This window comes from Dermatophagoides pteronyssinus, unplaced genomic scaffold, assembly GCF_027571235.1.
Source record: "Dermatophagoides pteronyssinus isolate colony J.1.1.1.1 unplaced genomic scaffold, Derpt_VIB-CSIC_2022.12 sq0019, whole genome shotgun sequence".
Lineage (NCBI taxonomy): Eukaryota > Metazoa > Arthropoda > Arachnida > Sarcoptiformes > Pyroglyphidae > Dermatophagoides > Dermatophagoides pteronyssinus.
Window position 1 is genome coordinate 97984 of NW_027461543.1, and position 19450 is coordinate 117433.

The window sequence follows — 19450 nt, forward strand, 5'->3', positions numbered from 1 at the left end:
AAACACCCTGTATATATAGAGTACAGAATATAATGATGGTGAAGAATGCTAGTAGTAATCTGCCAAGTAATTCGACCACGATAATCGGCAGAAGTATATATGTAATACGGTGGCGGCGGGGATGATGACCATCATCATCATCACAGAGATCAATCAAGACCACCACTTCGATGCTCTCATCTTTTTTTAGTCGTTGAATATTTGAATTGTCGATTATCTTAATGGCAGCATATACCGAACCGAACCAACCGATACACTAACCGGTCGACCACCATATTGATATATTGTATCGTCTCGCGTATCGTCTATTCTTCTTCTTCTTCCTAATAACATCGGACCTGTACATTATTCGGATTCGATTCAAAATTCCGAAAGAGAGGTGGTAAAGAAAAGTGGTTCTTTGCATGTCTAGGCATTTCATTCAATTCAATTTCAGTTCAGACAAAAGTTTCATCATTCATTCATTCAGATCGGAGATACCCATAGCCATTTTCGTATCGTTTTGAATATTTTCCCTTAAACGACAACGCTATACACGGGAATATTATTTCGGAACGGGATTTCGCTATTCGACCACATAGCAGCCATATTTGTGTGTGTTATGTGTGAGCGGATAAATATCTCCATTTTTTCTGATTGTTATTTGATTTGATTTGTTTATTTGTGCGCTTCATATTAACCTGATTTCATATTTTTTTTTGGGTCATCAACTTTGGCTTATCACCTGAAGGTAAACAACATTCTTCGATGCATGAAATTATATGATGGTTGTAATGAATGAAATTTTTTTCACCTTATTGTACGATTAAATAGCTTTAAGAAAAAATCAACTTGCAACTTTCAACGATTATCATCAGTCTTCTGCGAATCGCAAAACATTGATTTATTTTTATAATTTTTTTCCGGAATCATTGTTTTTTTGTGAATAAAATAATTAAGCGCATAGCGTTTATGCTATGCCCATTCAAACGTTACAATATAAAATTCGTCATCTTAAACGACAAGAAATTGAACAGCTATTGCAACTATGCAAAGCCGAGGGACGTCATATGGGTACAGTGGCCGAAATAGAATCCTGGATGCAAATCGATCCAAATGGATTTTTTGTTGCTGTCAACGAAAAAGGTATGCTTGTTTGTTCTCATTATTTTCCCAAAAATAATTATTTCAGGAAAGATTATTATTGTGATTAGAATCACATTTCACCAACATACAAAACAAATGTCGAACAGGAATTGAATACGTGATCGACAACACATTCAAGGACATTGAATCAAAAATGAATTCAATGTCAACAAATAACTAGCGACCCTCCCCAAATTCTGTCGCACAGAATTTCCAATGCATATCATTACCACAAACGTACTGGGTTAATTGGCAGGATTTTTATTTTTATTTCTTGCAAATCAACTTGTTTCGTGACTTGGTTTTGATCCACTGCCTGTCCGCCTACCCGGTACAACAAAAAAAATCATTAATTCCGATTGTTAGGCAGTTGTTGTTGTTAGGCGATAAAAAATGAATATATAATATATAATGTTACCAATTCAAATGTGACAAGTTTTTGAAATAATAATACTCTATATTTATATTCCTATCATAGATCATCGTATAATTGGAAGCTGTTGTGGAATGTGTTTATCGAAAACTCATGGCTATGTTGGAATGTATGTTGTAAGCAAAGAATATCGTGGCCTAGGGATTGGCAAACAAATATGGTCAGCTGCAATTCAACATCTTGGAACAAGAAACCAGGGTCTAAGTGCCGTTTCTCACCTGTTCACACTGTACCGGGATAAAGCTGGCTTTTCGCATGTTGCTGATTGGACTGTTGATCTATATCGTTTAGATTATATGGAAAGAATGATATTAATTCATTGCAATAAACACCAACAAATTAAACGAAGAAAATATGATAAACGACAAAAAGCTGGCAGCAATAATAATAATCATCCAATGACAACAACAACCACAACGATCACTGTTCATGATGATAATGATGATGGTGTTGATGATGATAAACGTCGACGACAACACGAACATATCGATCTGATATCATCATTAACAACCAAAGAATGTGTATTCTGTTGTCTTGGCCATCAATATAAAAGTAAACAACGAAAATATTTACGACAAAAACGTATGCTTATCAATATGATGAATAATAATAAATCCAATTTGGAATTTAGTGATGATGAATCATATGGATTTTCATCATTGTTTTTTGGTGCCGATGATGAAATCGATAATGCTAATGTTGGCAGTGGTAATGTGGACAACATCGATCAATCCATCAAAGAGAATATAATCGATTCATCATCCACAACAACAACAGTAACAGCAACAACACCGGCTAAAATGAAGAAAGCAACAAATTCTAGTTTCACCGATTCAATACAGCTAGAATCTTTGGAATTTTTATTTAAATTTCGTTTCTGTAAATGTATTCGTTGTCATGGTGGTAAAATGCGCACAATCATATTGAACGGGCAAGATGATCAATTGATTGAAAAAGTTGTGGAATATGATCACCGGTTACATCAATATGATCGATCTCGGATTGTTCGATTAACATTGATTGAAAAAAATTGTATCAGTCGAATTGCAATGCTTGGACAAACAGTTGTTGGTTATGGTTGTGTGAAACCATCATTACAAAATATGTGGATAATGTGTCCATTGTATGCTGATAATGAATTTGTTGCAAGAATGTTGATGATTGATTTGATTAGTGATCTAATTCTAATCAGTCAATCATCGATCAATCACAATACTATAATACCGACTGTTGTATTGAAAACACCAAGCAATAATCATAATGCTTGTCGTTTACTGAAAGAATTGGGATTTGTTAAACAGGATTATTCCCTCAAACGTTGTTATACAAAACAATTGGTTCAAGTACCAACACAATTCATCTATGCTTTACATACATCTGTATTTTGTACTGAATAATTCTTTTTTCACCATTTCAAACATCTATCTCTCATCTTCATCATTATCATCATCAATTTTTATTTGTTTCTTTTTTTTCATAAAAAAATTCAATTTGTTTCCATTGTATGGATAACGAATTGTGATTTAAAAACAAGACCAAAAAAAAATTTCTACAAAACACACTTGATTAATGAATGTTTTTTTGATTACACAAACTATCCATACACCAACCATACATCCACACATACACACCTACCACCATGGCTTTCAATTTGTAATTTTTCCTTTTTTTTCTGCAGAAATATTTCTTCTTCTCTTCTCTATTTATCATCATTATCATCATGTTTGGTCTTCTCTTCTCTACTTATTAATTATATAATCATCGCCTTTTTTATTATTATTATTCCGATTTGAATAATTTTTGTTGATTGTTTTTGATATTGGCTGATGCTGACGTTTGTTGTTGTGCTGCTGTGGCTTGAGTATGATCAATATTGAAATGATCATCATCATTGATATTAATAATATTAATATTAATCATGTTCCATAAATGATGACGAAAATGACCAATTGTAATCAATGTTAAAGCAATTGTTATTGTTATACGAATTGATTCCCAAATTAAAGAGCCAATGATCATAGTGATGAATGATATCATCAACAATAAAATGTTGAATATTTTTTGTGTTCTTTTTTGTTTGTTTGTTTGGTTTGAGGGATATAATTTAGAAAAAAGTCAGATTAGAAAAGATATCCCATGTTAAGAATGTTAAAAACAATTACCTATTTGAATGATATGAGTAAAATCGTCGTTGAAGATCCAATGGATTTGAATGAAACATAGCCATTAGAATAGTTAATAATAAAAGCAAAATAAAATCTTCCAGATAGATGTTTGATAAATTTTTCATTGCCAAATTCAACATATTATTTGATTTATTATTGATAGTCATCATTATTGAAGCTTGTCCAAATATCCAATCAACACAATATGGCAAATGCAATAATGTAATGGCTAATAATAATAAAAACAACAAAGGATATATTGCAAATATCAATGTTGTCGATGTTGTTCTACCCAAACGCAATTCAACACTTTTAGCCTGATAAAACCAATATAACATTGAAATGGTAAAGTAAAAATGTATCAAACAATAAGTCTGTGTTGAACGGGCGAAAAATTAATATTTAAAAAATCAATTCAGAATCCATCACAATAACTTACCAAAGGCAAAAAATAAATAGCCGTATTAATGAATACCAATACAGCACCAATATCGATTAATGACGCTAATCGTTCCAATCCGATCCAACGAATAGGAAAAATGGAAAAATTTTGAAAACAACGTATACGAAAAAATATTAAACCATTGGAAAAATTATTCGCCAAATGTGTGACCAAAATACTAGCCAGATAAATTATTGAATAGGCAAATAGAAATAGAATTATGCAAATTATTGTACGGTTTCCCAACGAAATATTGGCCAAATTGATTAGATCATGTGATGGATACATTCTGTATTGAAAAACAAAAAAAAAGATATTCAACCGAAACTTTGGTTGGAACTGACACTTACTGTTTAATTATGAACAAGGCGAACAATGAAGCTGGTACAACCTGAACAAAACAATAAGCAAAATAATGTCGTTGAATCATCAATTCGGATGCTGTTTGAAATTGATAACATTTCCCAGCAAAATCATTTCGACTGACGAATGTTCGAAATTTTTCTAAATCAGAATTTGAGAATGTATATCTATTACAAAGATTTGAAAATTGTATCGATAATATCAAGATAATGATCGATATGATCATCGGGACGATTAATGGAAAATAATGACGAAGTAATTGAGCTATTGAACCGGTAATTGAAAATTTCATTTGAAAATCAAAACCACAATTTGGTTCAACGAATAAGTAGATTTTTGGTCGATTTTTTCCAACATTTAGCTCATCATCCAGAGAGTTTGTATGTCGTGAAAGACCAAATTGATATAGAGAATTTTTAATCGGTTGTAATGGCCATATAAATTCATTCAATTCTGGATTCGATGGATAATTTAGATACAAAAAACCATTGAATTTAGAATCATTTTGATAGCAACTAGTAGTTCGTACCGTCAGCCAATATGAATGCCAAATATTGTTAAAATTTTCCAATGTTAATTCATAATATAATTGCTCTTGTGAAATGAGTTTGGAAAACATTAATTTTGAAACGAATGGATTGGATTGAAATGATGATAATGAATTCGGCATTCGAATTGTTCGTTGACGAATTGATCTAGTAAATCGATCAATAATCAATACATATCGCGATGATTGTGATGGAATAAGATTAATAATCAGATGTGTAAAACCTTTAGCTAACCATTGATCAGCATCAAATCGGCCAACATGACTATCCCATTTGAAATCAAGATTCGGTACCGATTGTGTCATCAATGTAACCGCGTAAACATTACCATTACATTCAAATGTTGGTTCGGTATTTGTCGACGGTTGACAATTACCAATCGAAATAGTATCTGGTTTAAGATTTCCTTCCAAATAGATTACAATCATTTCACCATCTTTCAAACGAATCACATAATTGATTGGTCGAACAATTTTGACAAACGATAAACGAACAAGACGATCTTTTAGTTCAATCCATTCGATTTTTGTGTTTGTCATCAATGAAATTGATAAATTTGATGATGGTAAAATAGAAGGATATTCTTTTGAATAATGTCGATGCAATAAATGATAATCAATAATTTTTTGCCGTTTATCACTATTATCAATAAATACTAATTGATCCAAATCAATTATATCGAAAAACATTCGATTCAATTTGATCATTAATTGACGACACCAAACAATACAAAGATGATCAGCTGATACCCATACCTGGCCAACAAAAATTAAATGAGATTAGGAAAAGGATACACTAAACTCACATCAGGTATAGCTGTTGTCAATATGGACAGATCTTTTGGATTCGTTGAAGAATCCAGTCGAATTAAATCCGGACGAACAATTAGATCCTGGTAGGAACCACCAATCGTTATGAAATTCAAATCCGATAGTCTAGTGTTTCGATAACGTTGATAATCCAAATTGGTACGTTCATAAAATCGAATTGTTTCCAAACTATAACCAATAGCTGGATGAAGATTCGGTGTCGATAATGTTAAAACGATTGATATTCGTGATAAAAATGGACGAAATGCATTTCTAGTCAACAATGAACGGATAAGGATGCCACCCTTTTTGAAATCGAGAGAAAAGATTTTCAGGTAAAACTCATCGATCATCGAGAAGACTACTTACAATCGAATGTCCAATCAAAATCAATCGAATATTCGGAACATGTTTATAAAGATCGCAAATGCGACGAATTGAATGATAAAGAAATCTGGTTTGTCTTTCCAGCTTATCACCAATAAATGCCGATAATTCTTCATTGAGATCAATGCTAAAATAATTTAAATGAGATCCTTTATGTGCGGACATTAACAGACCAACTGATGCTAATGATCGAACTTGTTTATAGCTACCGGCATTACCAGGCACAAATATGATTGGTTGACCATTAAATTCATTTAATCGTAATGTTTCAGCATATTGACTGGATTGATTTATATCAAAATGAATTATGCAATTGAAAAAATTTTCCCCAAACGATACATACCCTTCACCGTAAACATAAAGGTGATAATTTGGAAACATTTTTCTTAAATTACGTTCCATATCAATTTCCTATCAATGATGATGATTTGCAATGAACATATCAATCAATCAATCAATTTAACTTACCACATATTCAGGATATTGATACATATAGGTCATTTCACAACGATTCGGTTCTTGTATAAATAAATCAATAAAACCGATCAATAATATTGAAAATATGGCCACCAATATTATGGTGCCACCGGACGATGAGATCAACATCATCATTGTCGTCGTTTACAATCAATGATCAAAAATGCTTATCAAAGTCCATCATTATAATGATTCCATAATGGAACCAAGTAATAAAAATGTAATAAAAATTATTAAAAAATTGTCCTTTTTCAACTCTATTTTAACCGAAAAGAAAGAAAGAATATTTTTATTTATTCGAAGCATGGTTAAGTCAAAATAGTTTTACAATTATAAAAAATATTGGCACGATATTTGAAAAAAATGAAAAGAAATTTTTCATTTTGGCAAATCTTTACGATAACGATTTGGAATCGGTCTACCAGCCGAATTATAATCACCACGTTTCAATTCGACCATATTGAAAAAATAACCAGGGCCAAGTACTTCTTGTGCAGCGGATTCATTTTTAAATGGACAATATGATCGGGTATGAGCATTATCACCACTTTCGCCACATAAATTACAACGAAATTTTCGTAAAATTGGACAATTTACAGTTCCATTTGGATTTTTCAATTGATGTGATGACCAAATTTCAAATGGTTCAGAATTTTCACGACAAAATGTACATGATGGACCACGATAATTTCGTTCCAATTCAGCTCTAGTATTGTCGATTACATTAGCTGGATATATTGGTTTGGATGGATGCAACCATAATGGTGCAATTTTATTATTATCATTGAACGACATGATTTTTGTTTTTTCGTCAAAAAAAATGAACAGAAACGTTAAAAAAGAAGAAAATTTCGAGAACAACCAACAACAACGATTTCGAAAAGTCAAATGACACTTGACATTCTCTCTATGTTTGTTTGTGTTTGCTAGCAGGCAATGAAAAAGCGACAGTGGTTATTTGGATAGAAGGACAATGACACAACCATGAGGCAAACTTTTGTTTTTTTTTCTGCTAATTACTAACCTGAAGTGACAATTTCTGTTCGAGGCCACAACCAAAAACACGTGGTGATGATGAAATCATCAAAAATTGGAGAAAAGGTTTTTCGATTTTTTTATTTATAAAATTTTTTTTGCGAACACAAAATACTTAAAAAAATTGGGAAACAAGAAAATAACCTAAATTAGTCAACGATAATGTGTGATGATGATGATTGTTCAGGGTATTTCGAAAAAATGATGAAGACAATTTGGATTGAAAGGGCATTTTTGTTCAGTTTTTGGTTTTTCAAGTAGTAGAATTTTCGAAGAAAGTGGCTAAGTAAGTTACTGGTTAAGTAAGTGTTCCACTAAATTAAAAAGATGTAACACCCCATATTTTACGTAATTTTTCATAACTTAACCAAAATAATAATGACCATGGTCCCATACGAATCCAACATGGTATAAAACCTTTATAAAGTGAAAAAAATCCTTCACCTTTAACCGATTTAATCAAACAATCCATGGATGAACGATATAATAAACCACGGCCAGTATTATCAGTCGGTTGATTCATGACACGTGTTTTGATAACATCAGCCGGCGTACCAAGTAATGCTGCAACCAAACCAGAACATACACTGGACATTGCATGCAGATAGATATTATCTTTCATATTAGTATGTTTCAATATTAAATGTTTTGCCGTATCATAAGTGGTTAAATCACCAAGATTAACAAATGCAGCACGTTGACAATTCGGCATCCAACCTTTCCATAAGCCACGTATACCACCTTCATAATATATTTTCATAAATGCATGTCTGGCATTACGTACACGTGGTTCCAGTCCCTGTAATCGTCTTCGTCCTTCCATTTGTACTTGAACTTTAACTAAATCGGCTGGACTGGCCAAAAATTGTGCCGTAACACCAGCTACAGTACCACCAATCAATGCTTTCCATAATGGTATTGTACCATCAGAGTTTTTTCCCAATAAATCTTCGCGAATATATTCATAAAATGTCATTCGTACACCAGAATAAACTATTTTAAAAATTAAAATCAAATTATCATTATTGTAAGGCTAGCCGCAATGGAATCGCATTGATTGTCGTTTTGCAACAACAGAGAAACCAAGGTCCAGCCTTGTCTATTATTTACAAATAAATATTCAACAAAACGATAATGCCGATAATAAGTGGGAAAAATTAAATCATTCGAAAAATTGAATTGACAACAAACAATCAAACTTACCAATATGACGATAGATTGCTGGCGATAATCCTTGCCATAATCGTAGGAAACCTTCTTCTTGAACTTTATTTAAAAGAAAACAACGAGAGAGAGATGGATTTATTGTGGAAAAAATTAACCAAAAACTAATCATCTTACCAATACCAACAGCAGTACCAAACATTCCACGATTTGGTATCAAACGTTTTGTTTGATTTTTGGCATGTTGTTCGAATGCAATTTCCCCTTGTATCTGTAGCCGTCCTTTGATTAAATCCAATGGATAGGTTACTGTTGTTGAAAAAATATTTTCATTAATGAAATCAAATGGGAAAACACAATGGAAATACCAAACTTGTTTCTGCACAACTTGCAGCCAAAAATGAAAATGTATATTTTATGAAAAATGTATCGTTTACATTTTTGATTTTTATCGTTGGTGATACAACAGCATCTTCTTTCGGTAACAATGGATCACGTGTGGTTGGCGTCACTGGTTTATATGTTTCACCGAGTACCATTATTATTGGTGGATATACAATTCAAAAAAAACGGAAAAGTGGAAAAAACCAAACCAAATCTAAATAATAATAATGTTATATACGGTTCATTAGTCACATTTAATTAATTAATTTACCTTTGATTAAATGAATAAATTATGATGATGATGATGCTAAAAAGGATTCTATATTATGGCTGAAAAATTGAATTTATGCTTGTCATTCATTCAAGTAATAATAGTGATTAGTGTTTTTGGATGACAATTTTGTAATTAGAGAAACAAAATTCGAATGCTAAGAAATTTTCGTCATCAAACACATATTTTTCTCTTGCAAAAATTAAATTTGAGATCTTATCGATGGTGGTTATGGACTAGATATTGAATTATTTCATCCTCTTCATCGGGATAGAAACAAGTTTGGCAAGGCTACAATATCTTTTTCACTTGGCCCTTCTATGCTGTAAAGTTTACCGGGTACAAATGTATCCTTTTTTGTTGTTGTTTTTCCTCCTTTTCATTCGAATTTTGCCTCTAGGTCCAATGTTTGATGATGATAATAACGATAATGAGGATGATTTTGATGATCAGCTGATGTGATTTACTATTATCACCATCGATGATATGATGATTGAAACAATTTAGAGGTCAATCAAAAAAGAAAGAAATCTGAGAGGGATTCTCTCTGTGATAATAAATGTAAATAACGAGCATGCAAGTTTGTTGGGCCAAAAACGAAAAAGTCCGTTCAACCTAAACAAGAATTAACAACAAATCACAACGATAGATGTCAGCGCTGTTAACATTCGAATATTCGAATTGGTTCGAGTTTGATTCGATTAAACCAAAAAACCGCGGACACGTTTTTATCAACCGAAACCAACCCGAACCAAAACGAATAATTATCTAGATAGAAAAAACCATAATGATTCGATGATCAATTTTTTTGTTGCTTTGATTAGAATCATCATTATTATCATTGAAAATAATAATAATAATTATTATTATTGTTGTGTCAACCAACCAACCGATCATCAAAAACCCAGCAATTTTATTCTTTTTGACATTTATTATTATTATATGATGATTATGATGATTAAACTACATTACATTCAAAATGAAATATTTTATTTATTTATTTTATGACCACTCATTTTATTTTATTTTATAATTTTTTTGGTTTTCTGGTTCAAAATTCATATCGTTTTTCTCTCTAATCGTGATGATTTTGTTATTTGAAATTTTCGTTTTTCGTTCGCCAAATGCACACACACAACCGACCAATGATAATGATAAACTAAAACCAAACCAAACCAAAATGGAAATGTGCGTGCAAAATTCTTTTCCATTCCCAAAAAAAATTTCCGGACATCTTTTTTTGGCTCATTCATTTTATATCTACCATTCACAAACAAAGTGTAATTATCAACAACAGCAAACAAAAATTTACGAAATGATATTATCGACCCTCTCGCCAAATATCGATATCGACGGGGAAAAAAACAAACAAAAGGAATTTTTTCGTTTTTCTAATAAGATTGGACAATTTTTTTCATTCTGCTGTTTTTCTGTTTCATTTTTGCTTCCGTTATGTGTGTGATGACCAAAAGGATTCTTCATTTCAACGAAAGAAGAATGGCCATTCAAAACAATACAGCAAAAAAGTATCGATCACTCGGAAATCATTTCGTGACTGAAAAATGTCTTCAGCTGTTGTCCAGCATTTTGCTTTCGCTTTTTTTTACTGTCATTATCTTGTCTTTCATTTGTCTCGCACTATGTTCTCAGTCGGTCCATAGGGCCATCATCATCATCAAAACATCACAGCATCACATTTCGATCGAATTCGGGTCGTAGTAATCATCGGTCTATATAACATGTTAGTTGATGGATGCAAGTAAGCAAGCAATTTTCCCATTGCAAAACATATTCGATACATTTTTCCCCATAAAACAGACAAATATACATAGTGTGGGCGTCATACGCCCGATTCCTAACTGCGTCGGTGTACAACATTCGTCGTTTGAAAAATATTCTTCTTTTTCACATTCGGTTTTTGGTACGGCGCTTTGGATACTTTTTTGTTGTTTTGTATGTTACGTATGGTCGTCGTTCTTTCTCTTTTGATGGCTACTATTGGCAAGATCATTCATTCAGTCATTTAGTCAAGTCAGTCGAATGATGATAATGTTTTGAATGTTCATTTCGGCGCCACCATTCATTTTTTTATTTCAAAGTTTTTAAAATTTTTAAAGCCAAATTCAGGCGCGCAATCGATTTTTCAAATCTTGATGTTTTTTTTTGTCATTTTTAAGTGATTAACCCTTTGTTTTGAAAATTGATTTTTTTTGTTGTTGAAATTTTTGCATGGACATCCAAACATCATTATTACATCATTATCATCAATATCATCTTTGTGTCTTGTGGTTGTGTTGTGTGATGATGATGATTGGTTATTGGGTAGTTTGATTCGTGATCAGCATACAGAAAAAACGCAAGACGTAAGGTAAGACGAAAGTGAATCGCGAATTTTTCAAAAGTCAAGTCTGCTTTGGTGGGTGAACTTTCTCTCCGTTTCTCTTCGAGGTTTCATTTACAAATTTTTTCAAATTCAAAAAATGATTTTTCGAATGAAAAAAAAATTTCATCCGAAAAAACCACCTAACATAACATATGTGAAAATCATGAATAATTTAACTTTGCGAATGAAAAAAAACCTTCAAGCACAATCGGCGTAAATCATGTTTTTTTTCGTCGTTGCTCACTTTCTCGATTATCCAACATTATTATTATTATTATGATTATTCAATGTTTGATGGACCATATTCCATTTCGTTTTCGTCGTTTTTTTTGTTTATTCAACCTGATCCCAACAAAAAAAATTGGTTGGTTGTTGTGGTTATTATCTACGGTTATCTTGGTTTTTATTTTTATTTAATGGACCTTCTTCTTTCTACTGGGAAATGAAGAGAAAAATGATTATTATTAGGTTCTCTACATTTATCTTCGTATCTGGTGTGTGTGTGTTCTCAATGTCATAATATTGTGTATTTGAATTTTTTTTCCATTTTGCCGGATACATCTTTTTTTCTGTGTAAAAAGGGAGTGAAAATTTCGACTGTAAATTAAATGATGAAAAATTCCAACACGTTTTACGACGATCATCATCATTAAAACCATCCATCGTTGTTGATTTTTTGTGTAACAAAATTGAAAATAATGTTTCTGTTGTTTTTTTTCAAACGACAACAGAAAAAAAGGAGTCATTTTTATTTTTCAATTTATTTTAAAGTGGTTCATTATGGAATTTTGTTTTGTAGTTTCTTCGGAAAAAAACTCAAATAAAAATTTATGATGATGCTATTTAGTTATTAAAGATTTACTATAGTATAATGGTGGTGGATTGGTTTTTCTTGAATGAAATTCTTTAAAAAAATTTTTTTTTTATTGCTTTACTCGATTCCTCGATATTCCAATTCATTCATCCATAATGTTTTTTTTTCGAATGAAAATTTATTTATTTTAAACACAATCAATTCGGAAAATATGTAAGCATTTTTCGAGAGAAAAAAGATTTCTTCTTTAACAAAAACAAAATCTTTCTTTCTTTTCTTTTCCTTCATTCTCAATCTCAATCTGTCTAAACTTTGAATTCTTTGCAGACAAACTAAGACTAAGTTTGTGTTGAGAATTTGTTCAACAAAAATTCAATGGATGAAAATCTTGATGCAATGATGATGATGATTGAATGCAATAAACATTTGAATGATGCCAATACAATACAATGCACATTATATTGGCAATTTTACAAACAACCAAAAAGACGACCACCACCACAACGATGAAGAATTGCCACAATGATGATGAATTATGAAACGGATGATTGCATCGTCATCAACATGAACAAACGATGAAGACAAACACAAACAAGCAGATGAAAACAAACGAATCGAACATTAATTCCTATTTTCAAATCAAATAAAAAATTCATCCACCACCACTTAAACAATCATCATTATTCTTTTTTCGGTTTTTGTTTATTTGTTTTTCATCAGAATTTTTTTCTTCGCTGCTGTTTTTTGTTTTTGTTTATTGGTATAGTGGAGTGTATGTTGAGAATATTCTTCTTGTTCATAATTCTGGTGGCTTGGGTTTATTTTCGTTTTTGTTGGGTTGGTCGATCGGGTTGAATTGTGTGATGATCGGGTTGATTAGCGTGAATGGCATACATATTGTCAATGGAGCAATATGATTCATTTTTGAAGAATATTTTCTGATTTTTTTTTTGTCTAAAATCATTTGATCGTAAGGAATTCATTCGTTTTTCGCTTGTCTGATTCATTTTGATACATTTTCTCTTTCGTTGGACTAATTATCATTATCCATTGTTCGTTGTTATCGAATTTCCATTTAGCAATTCAATTCAATGGATGATATCCGCGAATTCATTTCCGATTTCATTATCTATTCAAGAATTCTTATTGTCAACAATATAAGGATTCCATGGAGCAATGAATTGAAATGATTTTGTTGTTCATAAACAATGTAACATCAACATTGATGATTTTCGAGCCAAAAAATCGAATGTTTTTTGTTGTTCCTGTTGTTGTTGTTGAGAAAAAAGTGTTGTTGCAAAAACGAATGAAAAATGAATAATATTGGAGCCACCTATATTCTATTTGTTTTTGGACGCCATCAATATCCAGAATGTCTTTAGCGTGAAAACAAAAAATCAAAAATGATAAATGAAAAGCCATTTTCAACAACAACAACAAAAAAGTGAAGTGATTTTGTTTTCTTTGTCGCCTATAATAATCATAATAATAATAATAGCCAATTTTTTTTCTCTCCCTTCCTTTATCAATATTTATGTTTTGTCGTTTGTTATTTGTTGTTTATGGTCACATTTGGTATCGATATCGTCGTCGGATAATAAAACAAAAAAAAACGAAAATGTTCAATGTTTTTTAACGCGGCTTGTCGGTGTGAAACACATCCATAAAGAGTTTTTTTTCCGTTGTTGTCGTTATTCTTTTGAAAATTGTTTTGCAAAAATGATTTTTCTCCTTCCTCAATCCACTCCAACATACAAAGAATCCATATTCTAAGAGATGATGTTGGTCATTTTTCATCATCCACATTCGTTCCAAATGAACCACCACCGCCATCATATCGTTTCGTTTTTTCTTCGTTTCTGATTTGATCTTTATAAACGATAATCAATCTAGTCAAAAAAAATGAAAGAATATTCTCTCCATGTTTATAATGGATGTCTTTTTTTTCTATTTGCTTATCCAGACAAACAGACATCCAGCCATTCAGCCCGAAAATAACCGAAAAAAACCATTCAAATTCAGCTGATTACCACAATATGGTGATGGTTGCCGCCATCGACCGACCGACAAATAATGATCACTTCTTTTTTGTCAAATTTTCGGGTAAGTTTTTTTTTGTTGAAAATTTGCATTGGAACTCCCGGTATGATGTGAATGCATTTTCCTCAGCTTCCTTGCTTATAAAATATTAATCTTTTGAAAAAAAACAAAATTCGGTATCATTATTTTTATTTTTGTTTATTCGAATAGCAGGCAAAATAATAGATTTTCTTCTGTTTCTTCATTTCGATCGACAAATTGAAAATACAGTGGGATAAATAATAATAAGTGAAAATAAACTGTAACAGTGTAACGGTGTTTGTTTGTGTGTGTGATGTGATCATCAAATTTGGCAAAAAAAATCTTCTGATAGCGTGACCTCACAATATGTTTCCACAGTGTTCACTATGCAAATGATGATGTGAATATATAAAAATCTATCTCGGTGCATCTCGTTTATATTTCTGTGTTTATATTTCCAAAAATGTGGGGATTATATAATCATTATCATCATGATTCTATAATGTAATGATGTAATACATATAGATGATATTATCATCATCATCATCATTATGATGAACCAAAGTAATGGTTGTTGTTGTGCCCAATCGGCCATTTTAACAACAACAACAACAACATCGATAACAACAACAACAACAACAACGTCTACAACAACAGCAACAAAACCTGGCCGACAATATCATTATAGTGATGATGATAATAATGTTCGACGATCGACAACAACAACAACAACAAATCGATATAAACATCCATTGGAACGACAACAATCATCTACTACCGATGATTCTCGATGGATGTTACAAGATCAAAATCAAGATCATCATAATGATCATCATGATGCTGATGATTATGATGAACCATCATCATCATCAATATTCATTGATAATAATCAACACCTCAATAATGATAATGATAATATTAGTCGTTGTTCAATGTTTCAAGCAATAACCAATCAGCCACCACCATTATCATCACCACAAAATCAACAATATCACAATAACAATAATCAGAATAGTCAAAATAGTCCAAATTATCAACGTCAACGTCAACGTCGTCAACATTATGATCAACATGGTCGATGTTCATCACAACAATCTTCCGATTATTCATCATCACAATATCACCATCACCATCATCATCCTTCTTCTCATCATCATCATTATTCGAATGATCCAAATGTCAACAATCAACAACAACAACAACAACAACAAACATCCAATGCTGATAATAATGATGATAATAATAATCAGGATCAACCATTCAGCCAATATCAATCAGTTTGTCTTTATCTATTCAAACAGAATACATTTCCACGAAATATTTGTCTACGAATGATATCCAATCCATATCCTTTTCAGCAATTTTTACATCAAACAAAAAAAAAATTTACTTTTTTTCACTTTACTTAACTTGAAAATGATAATCCATCTTCCAAGCTTTCGTTCGTTCGATTTCTATTTTCTTGTTATCTTTTGAAATTCAAATGAAAAGTTTTTCATTCTTTCTCTATTATTGCATCAATTAAAAAGTTTCGTTTGATAGAAAGAAAAAAAGTTATCCTGGGGAAATGAAAATGAGAAAAAAAACCTCAAAACCAGATGACTTTGACCCTGGGTTTGGTTTTCGGTTATTCAAACAAAAATCTCATTGATTTAGATTTTGGTGGTTTGTTTGCATAAAGTATTTTTTTTTCAATGATGATTATTTAGTTAGTGTGTGTGTGGTGTATTTTTATGTTGAAAAGAATATAATATGCCAGCAGTGTGTAAAGTATTCCATGCTGTTTTGTTTGAAGTGAGAAGTGAATTAGAATTTGGTTTGTGTGTGTATATGGGAATCTGGATTAAAAACTTTTAAATTCTTTCTTTTTTCTTGCTTGATTGATGTCTGTGTGTGTAGACAGAAACTACAAACTCTATATAAATAAATAAACGAATCGGACATCCTTTGAAATTTATAATTATGAAAAACAGATTTAAAAATTGTTGTTGAAATAATAATAATAATAATAATAATAATAATAGCAATTCTGCTATTTTTTTTGGCTTGATTTTTGTTGGCAGACAACAAACCACACAGCCCAAACAACAAAAACAAAAATCTGGCAAAAATAATAATAGAAAATGATGTTCATTTCAAGATGTGCTCTCAGAAAGAGAGATTGATTTAATCGGATTTTTAGTAGATTTACATTTCGTACAACAACAACAAACAGAAAAATTAAAGCAAACTTGTCAACACCACACACAATCAGTGACAATGAATGTCAACGAAAGTTTTGTTGTTGTTTGAAGTTCAATTCAGTTGTCAGTTTTGTTCAATTCGTTGTTCCGTTTGACATTGTGGGATAGTATGACATGATTATTATTCATACATACATAACAACACACACTATATGATTATGATGATAATGACATTATCCAATTGATGTTTTCATTCTAGAGTTTCCTGTGTGTGTGTTCAACAATTCATGGATCAACTTCATTCGATTTGTTGGATAACATTTCAAAGTGGATTCCGAAAACGAAAATCCTTTTTTTTCGTTGCGAATGTTTGTTTGTTTGTTTCGGTTTGAATGAATGGAAAAGTTTGCTATGTTTTGAAAAAAAACAAAACTTAACTTAAATTCCAGGTGGACCACCATACACAAATTCTTTTAGCTGTATAATAAATTGACTTTTTTTTCTTTTTATCCTTGTTTTAATGAACCAAGCAATGGAAAAAATTGAATGAATGAATGAATTGGGAAAAAATGTTTCGAGAATTCAATTCAATTTATATATGTGTGTCCCTATGGTTTGGTCCATGTTTTTTTCCCTTTTGATTATTGATTTTTGTGTTTGTATTCGGATGACAAGAATGTTATTTTATTTTTTTGATGTTATTTTTCATTTTTTTGGGGATAGACCGCAGACAAGAATTTCTCCATTTTTCTATGCGTTTCAATGGGATAATTCAATTTAATTTCCAACTTTTTTTTCTCGATTATTTCAACTTATTCAGGTGTGTGTGTGTGCGACGAAGAGTCTGAGAGTGAGTGAGATCCTTTGGTAAAAGACGAAATTGCTTTTTGGTTTTTGGTTGCTACAATTGAATTAGAACATCCAAACATTTGAATTGAATTGAAAGAATCCGTGCACAATTCCATTGAGGAAATACTGAGGGGAGAAGAAAATAAGTGAATGAATTGAAATTCCATTGCCAAGATACTCATCATTCATGATGTGATGTCTTTTTTTTGATTCAATTTCATTTCATAATCGTAAAGAATTTCATTTTTTCATCAATGATGATGACATTTGGTGGCTTTTTTTTGGTTTGGATTCTTATGGCATCTTATTCTTGTGCCTAGTAGTGTTTCAAACACAGCAAAATAATAATAATAATAATGATAATGATGACACATAGTGATGACCATGAGTTTTTTTTCGTTTCTGGTATATATCCAGTGTGTTTAAAGTATACCTTTTATAGATAATATCCATTAGCTTTGGCCACTCTTTCTTTTTATCATAATGATAATGATAAATTGAGAATTCTATCAATGAAATGAATGTTTTTTTCGTTTCGTACATGATTGGCATATTTAAATAGCTGTTGTTGTTTTTTCTTTTTTTTTTGAAAATGTTTTTTTCCATTGACCAACCAACCAACCATCCATATATGATAATTGTGATTTTCCATTCCATTTAGTATGGTAGAGTATGGATGATTCTCGTCTGCAATGTGAATTAACATTTTTTTTGTTTTGTTGATTTGGTTGTTTTCAACTTCGTCTTCGGTATCACTTTCACTTTTTCTCTTAGTTTTTTTCTGGTCAATTTGATATTATTGTTTTATGAATGACCCCCGGATATTACTACCTTGATCCCCACCATTCCCACCACCACCTTTTCCTCAAAAAACAATATCGAAAATTGATAATGATAATCATTTTTTGTGTAGTTTCGCCAGCAATGCTATAACAGAAATAAAATGATAAAAGTTAATTTCAACCGAAAAAAATGAAAAACACAATCCTGGGTTGTGTCTTGATGATGATGATAATGATGTTTTTTTTCACAATTTTTTCTCATTCAAATGATTTATTGCTCTATTCAAAAACATACATACATACATAGTTTCATTATTTAAGCTTATGCAACAAAAAAAATGATTTAAGAAAACGAATTCAAAAAAAAGGAAGGTGACACTCACTGTCTGTGATCATTAGTAGTAGGCAATATTATGGCATATAGTAATTGAGCCATCTTATTTCATCTTGTTTCGTTTATTCTGCTGGTGCCAGACAATTCATTATTATTTTCGGCAAAATAAAAAAGGTTTATTTCATTTTGTTTGCAGGAAAATTGTATCAACTTTTCATTTCGACTCGATAATAATAATAACGAGAATTGTTCAATTATCAAACAGTATTTTTCAGAGAGAATTCTTCGTTTTTAAAAGAAAAAACTTTTGAAATTTCTACCAATGATGATGATTGGCTTAATGAATATAGAGAGAGAAGCTAAGCTATTTGAAAACAAAGAACAAAAAAATTTCACAAAATTGCCAACTACCAAAATTGTGTTGAAAATCATTTCATTTGA

General features: G+C 31.2%; 5 protein-coding genes across 5 annotated transcripts; 2 read left to right on the top strand and 3 right to left on the bottom strand.

The window, feature by feature from the left end:
• The first annotated feature begins 55 nt into the window (after positions 1–55).
• On the top strand, positions 56–3500 carry LOC113798842 (uncharacterized). Its single transcript, XM_075822734.1, has 3 exons — positions 56–730; positions 814–1125; positions 1604–3500. Exons 2-3 carry the CDS (start codon positions 957–959, stop codon positions 2953–2955), a joined length of 1521 nt encoding a protein of 506 aa, XP_075678849.1. The 5' UTR covers positions 56–730; positions 814–956; the 3' UTR covers positions 2956–3500.
• Positions 2992–7010, bottom strand: PGAP1 (GPI inositol-deacylase). The gene is made up of 8 exons (XM_027349428.2): positions 6741–7010; positions 6616–6683; positions 6255–6552; positions 5882–6190; positions 4516–5831; positions 4163–4454; positions 3721–4097; positions 2992–3626 (listed from the first exon to the last, which is right to left on the bottom strand). The coding sequence occupies exons 1-8, from the start codon at positions 6882–6884 to the stop codon at positions 3338–3340; spliced, it is 3093 nt and encodes a 1030-aa protein (XP_027205229.2). The 5' UTR covers positions 6885–7010; the 3' UTR covers positions 2992–3337.
• On the bottom strand, positions 7010–7662 carry LOC113798850 (nanos homolog 1-like). Its single transcript, XM_027349444.2, has one exon. It carries the CDS (start codon positions 7542–7544, stop codon positions 7128–7130), a length of 417 nt encoding a protein of 138 aa, XP_027205245.2. The 5' UTR covers positions 7545–7662; the 3' UTR covers positions 7010–7127.
• Positions 7663–7839: 177 nt separating this feature from the next.
• Positions 7840–10197, bottom strand: LOC113798845 (mitochondrial uncoupling protein 4-like). Its single transcript, XM_027349436.2, has 5 exons — positions 9604–10197; positions 9322–9546; positions 9126–9257; positions 8988–9050; positions 7840–8777 (listed from the first exon to the last, which is right to left on the bottom strand). The coding sequence occupies exons 2-5, from the start codon at positions 9485–9487 to the stop codon at positions 8104–8106; spliced, it is 1035 nt and encodes a 344-aa protein (XP_027205237.1). The 5' UTR covers positions 9488–9546; positions 9604–10197; the 3' UTR covers positions 7840–8103.
• Positions 10198–11523: 1326 nt separating this feature from the next.
• LOC142645707 (uncharacterized) lies at positions 11524–16270 on the top strand. The gene is made up of 3 exons (XM_075822673.1): positions 11524–11971; positions 14764–14903; positions 15051–16270. The coding sequence occupies exon 3, from the start codon at positions 15413–15415 to the stop codon at positions 16268–16270; it is 858 nt and encodes a 285-aa protein (XP_075678788.1). The 5' UTR covers positions 11524–11971; positions 14764–14903; positions 15051–15412.
• Positions 16271–19450: the final 3180 nt, after the last annotated feature.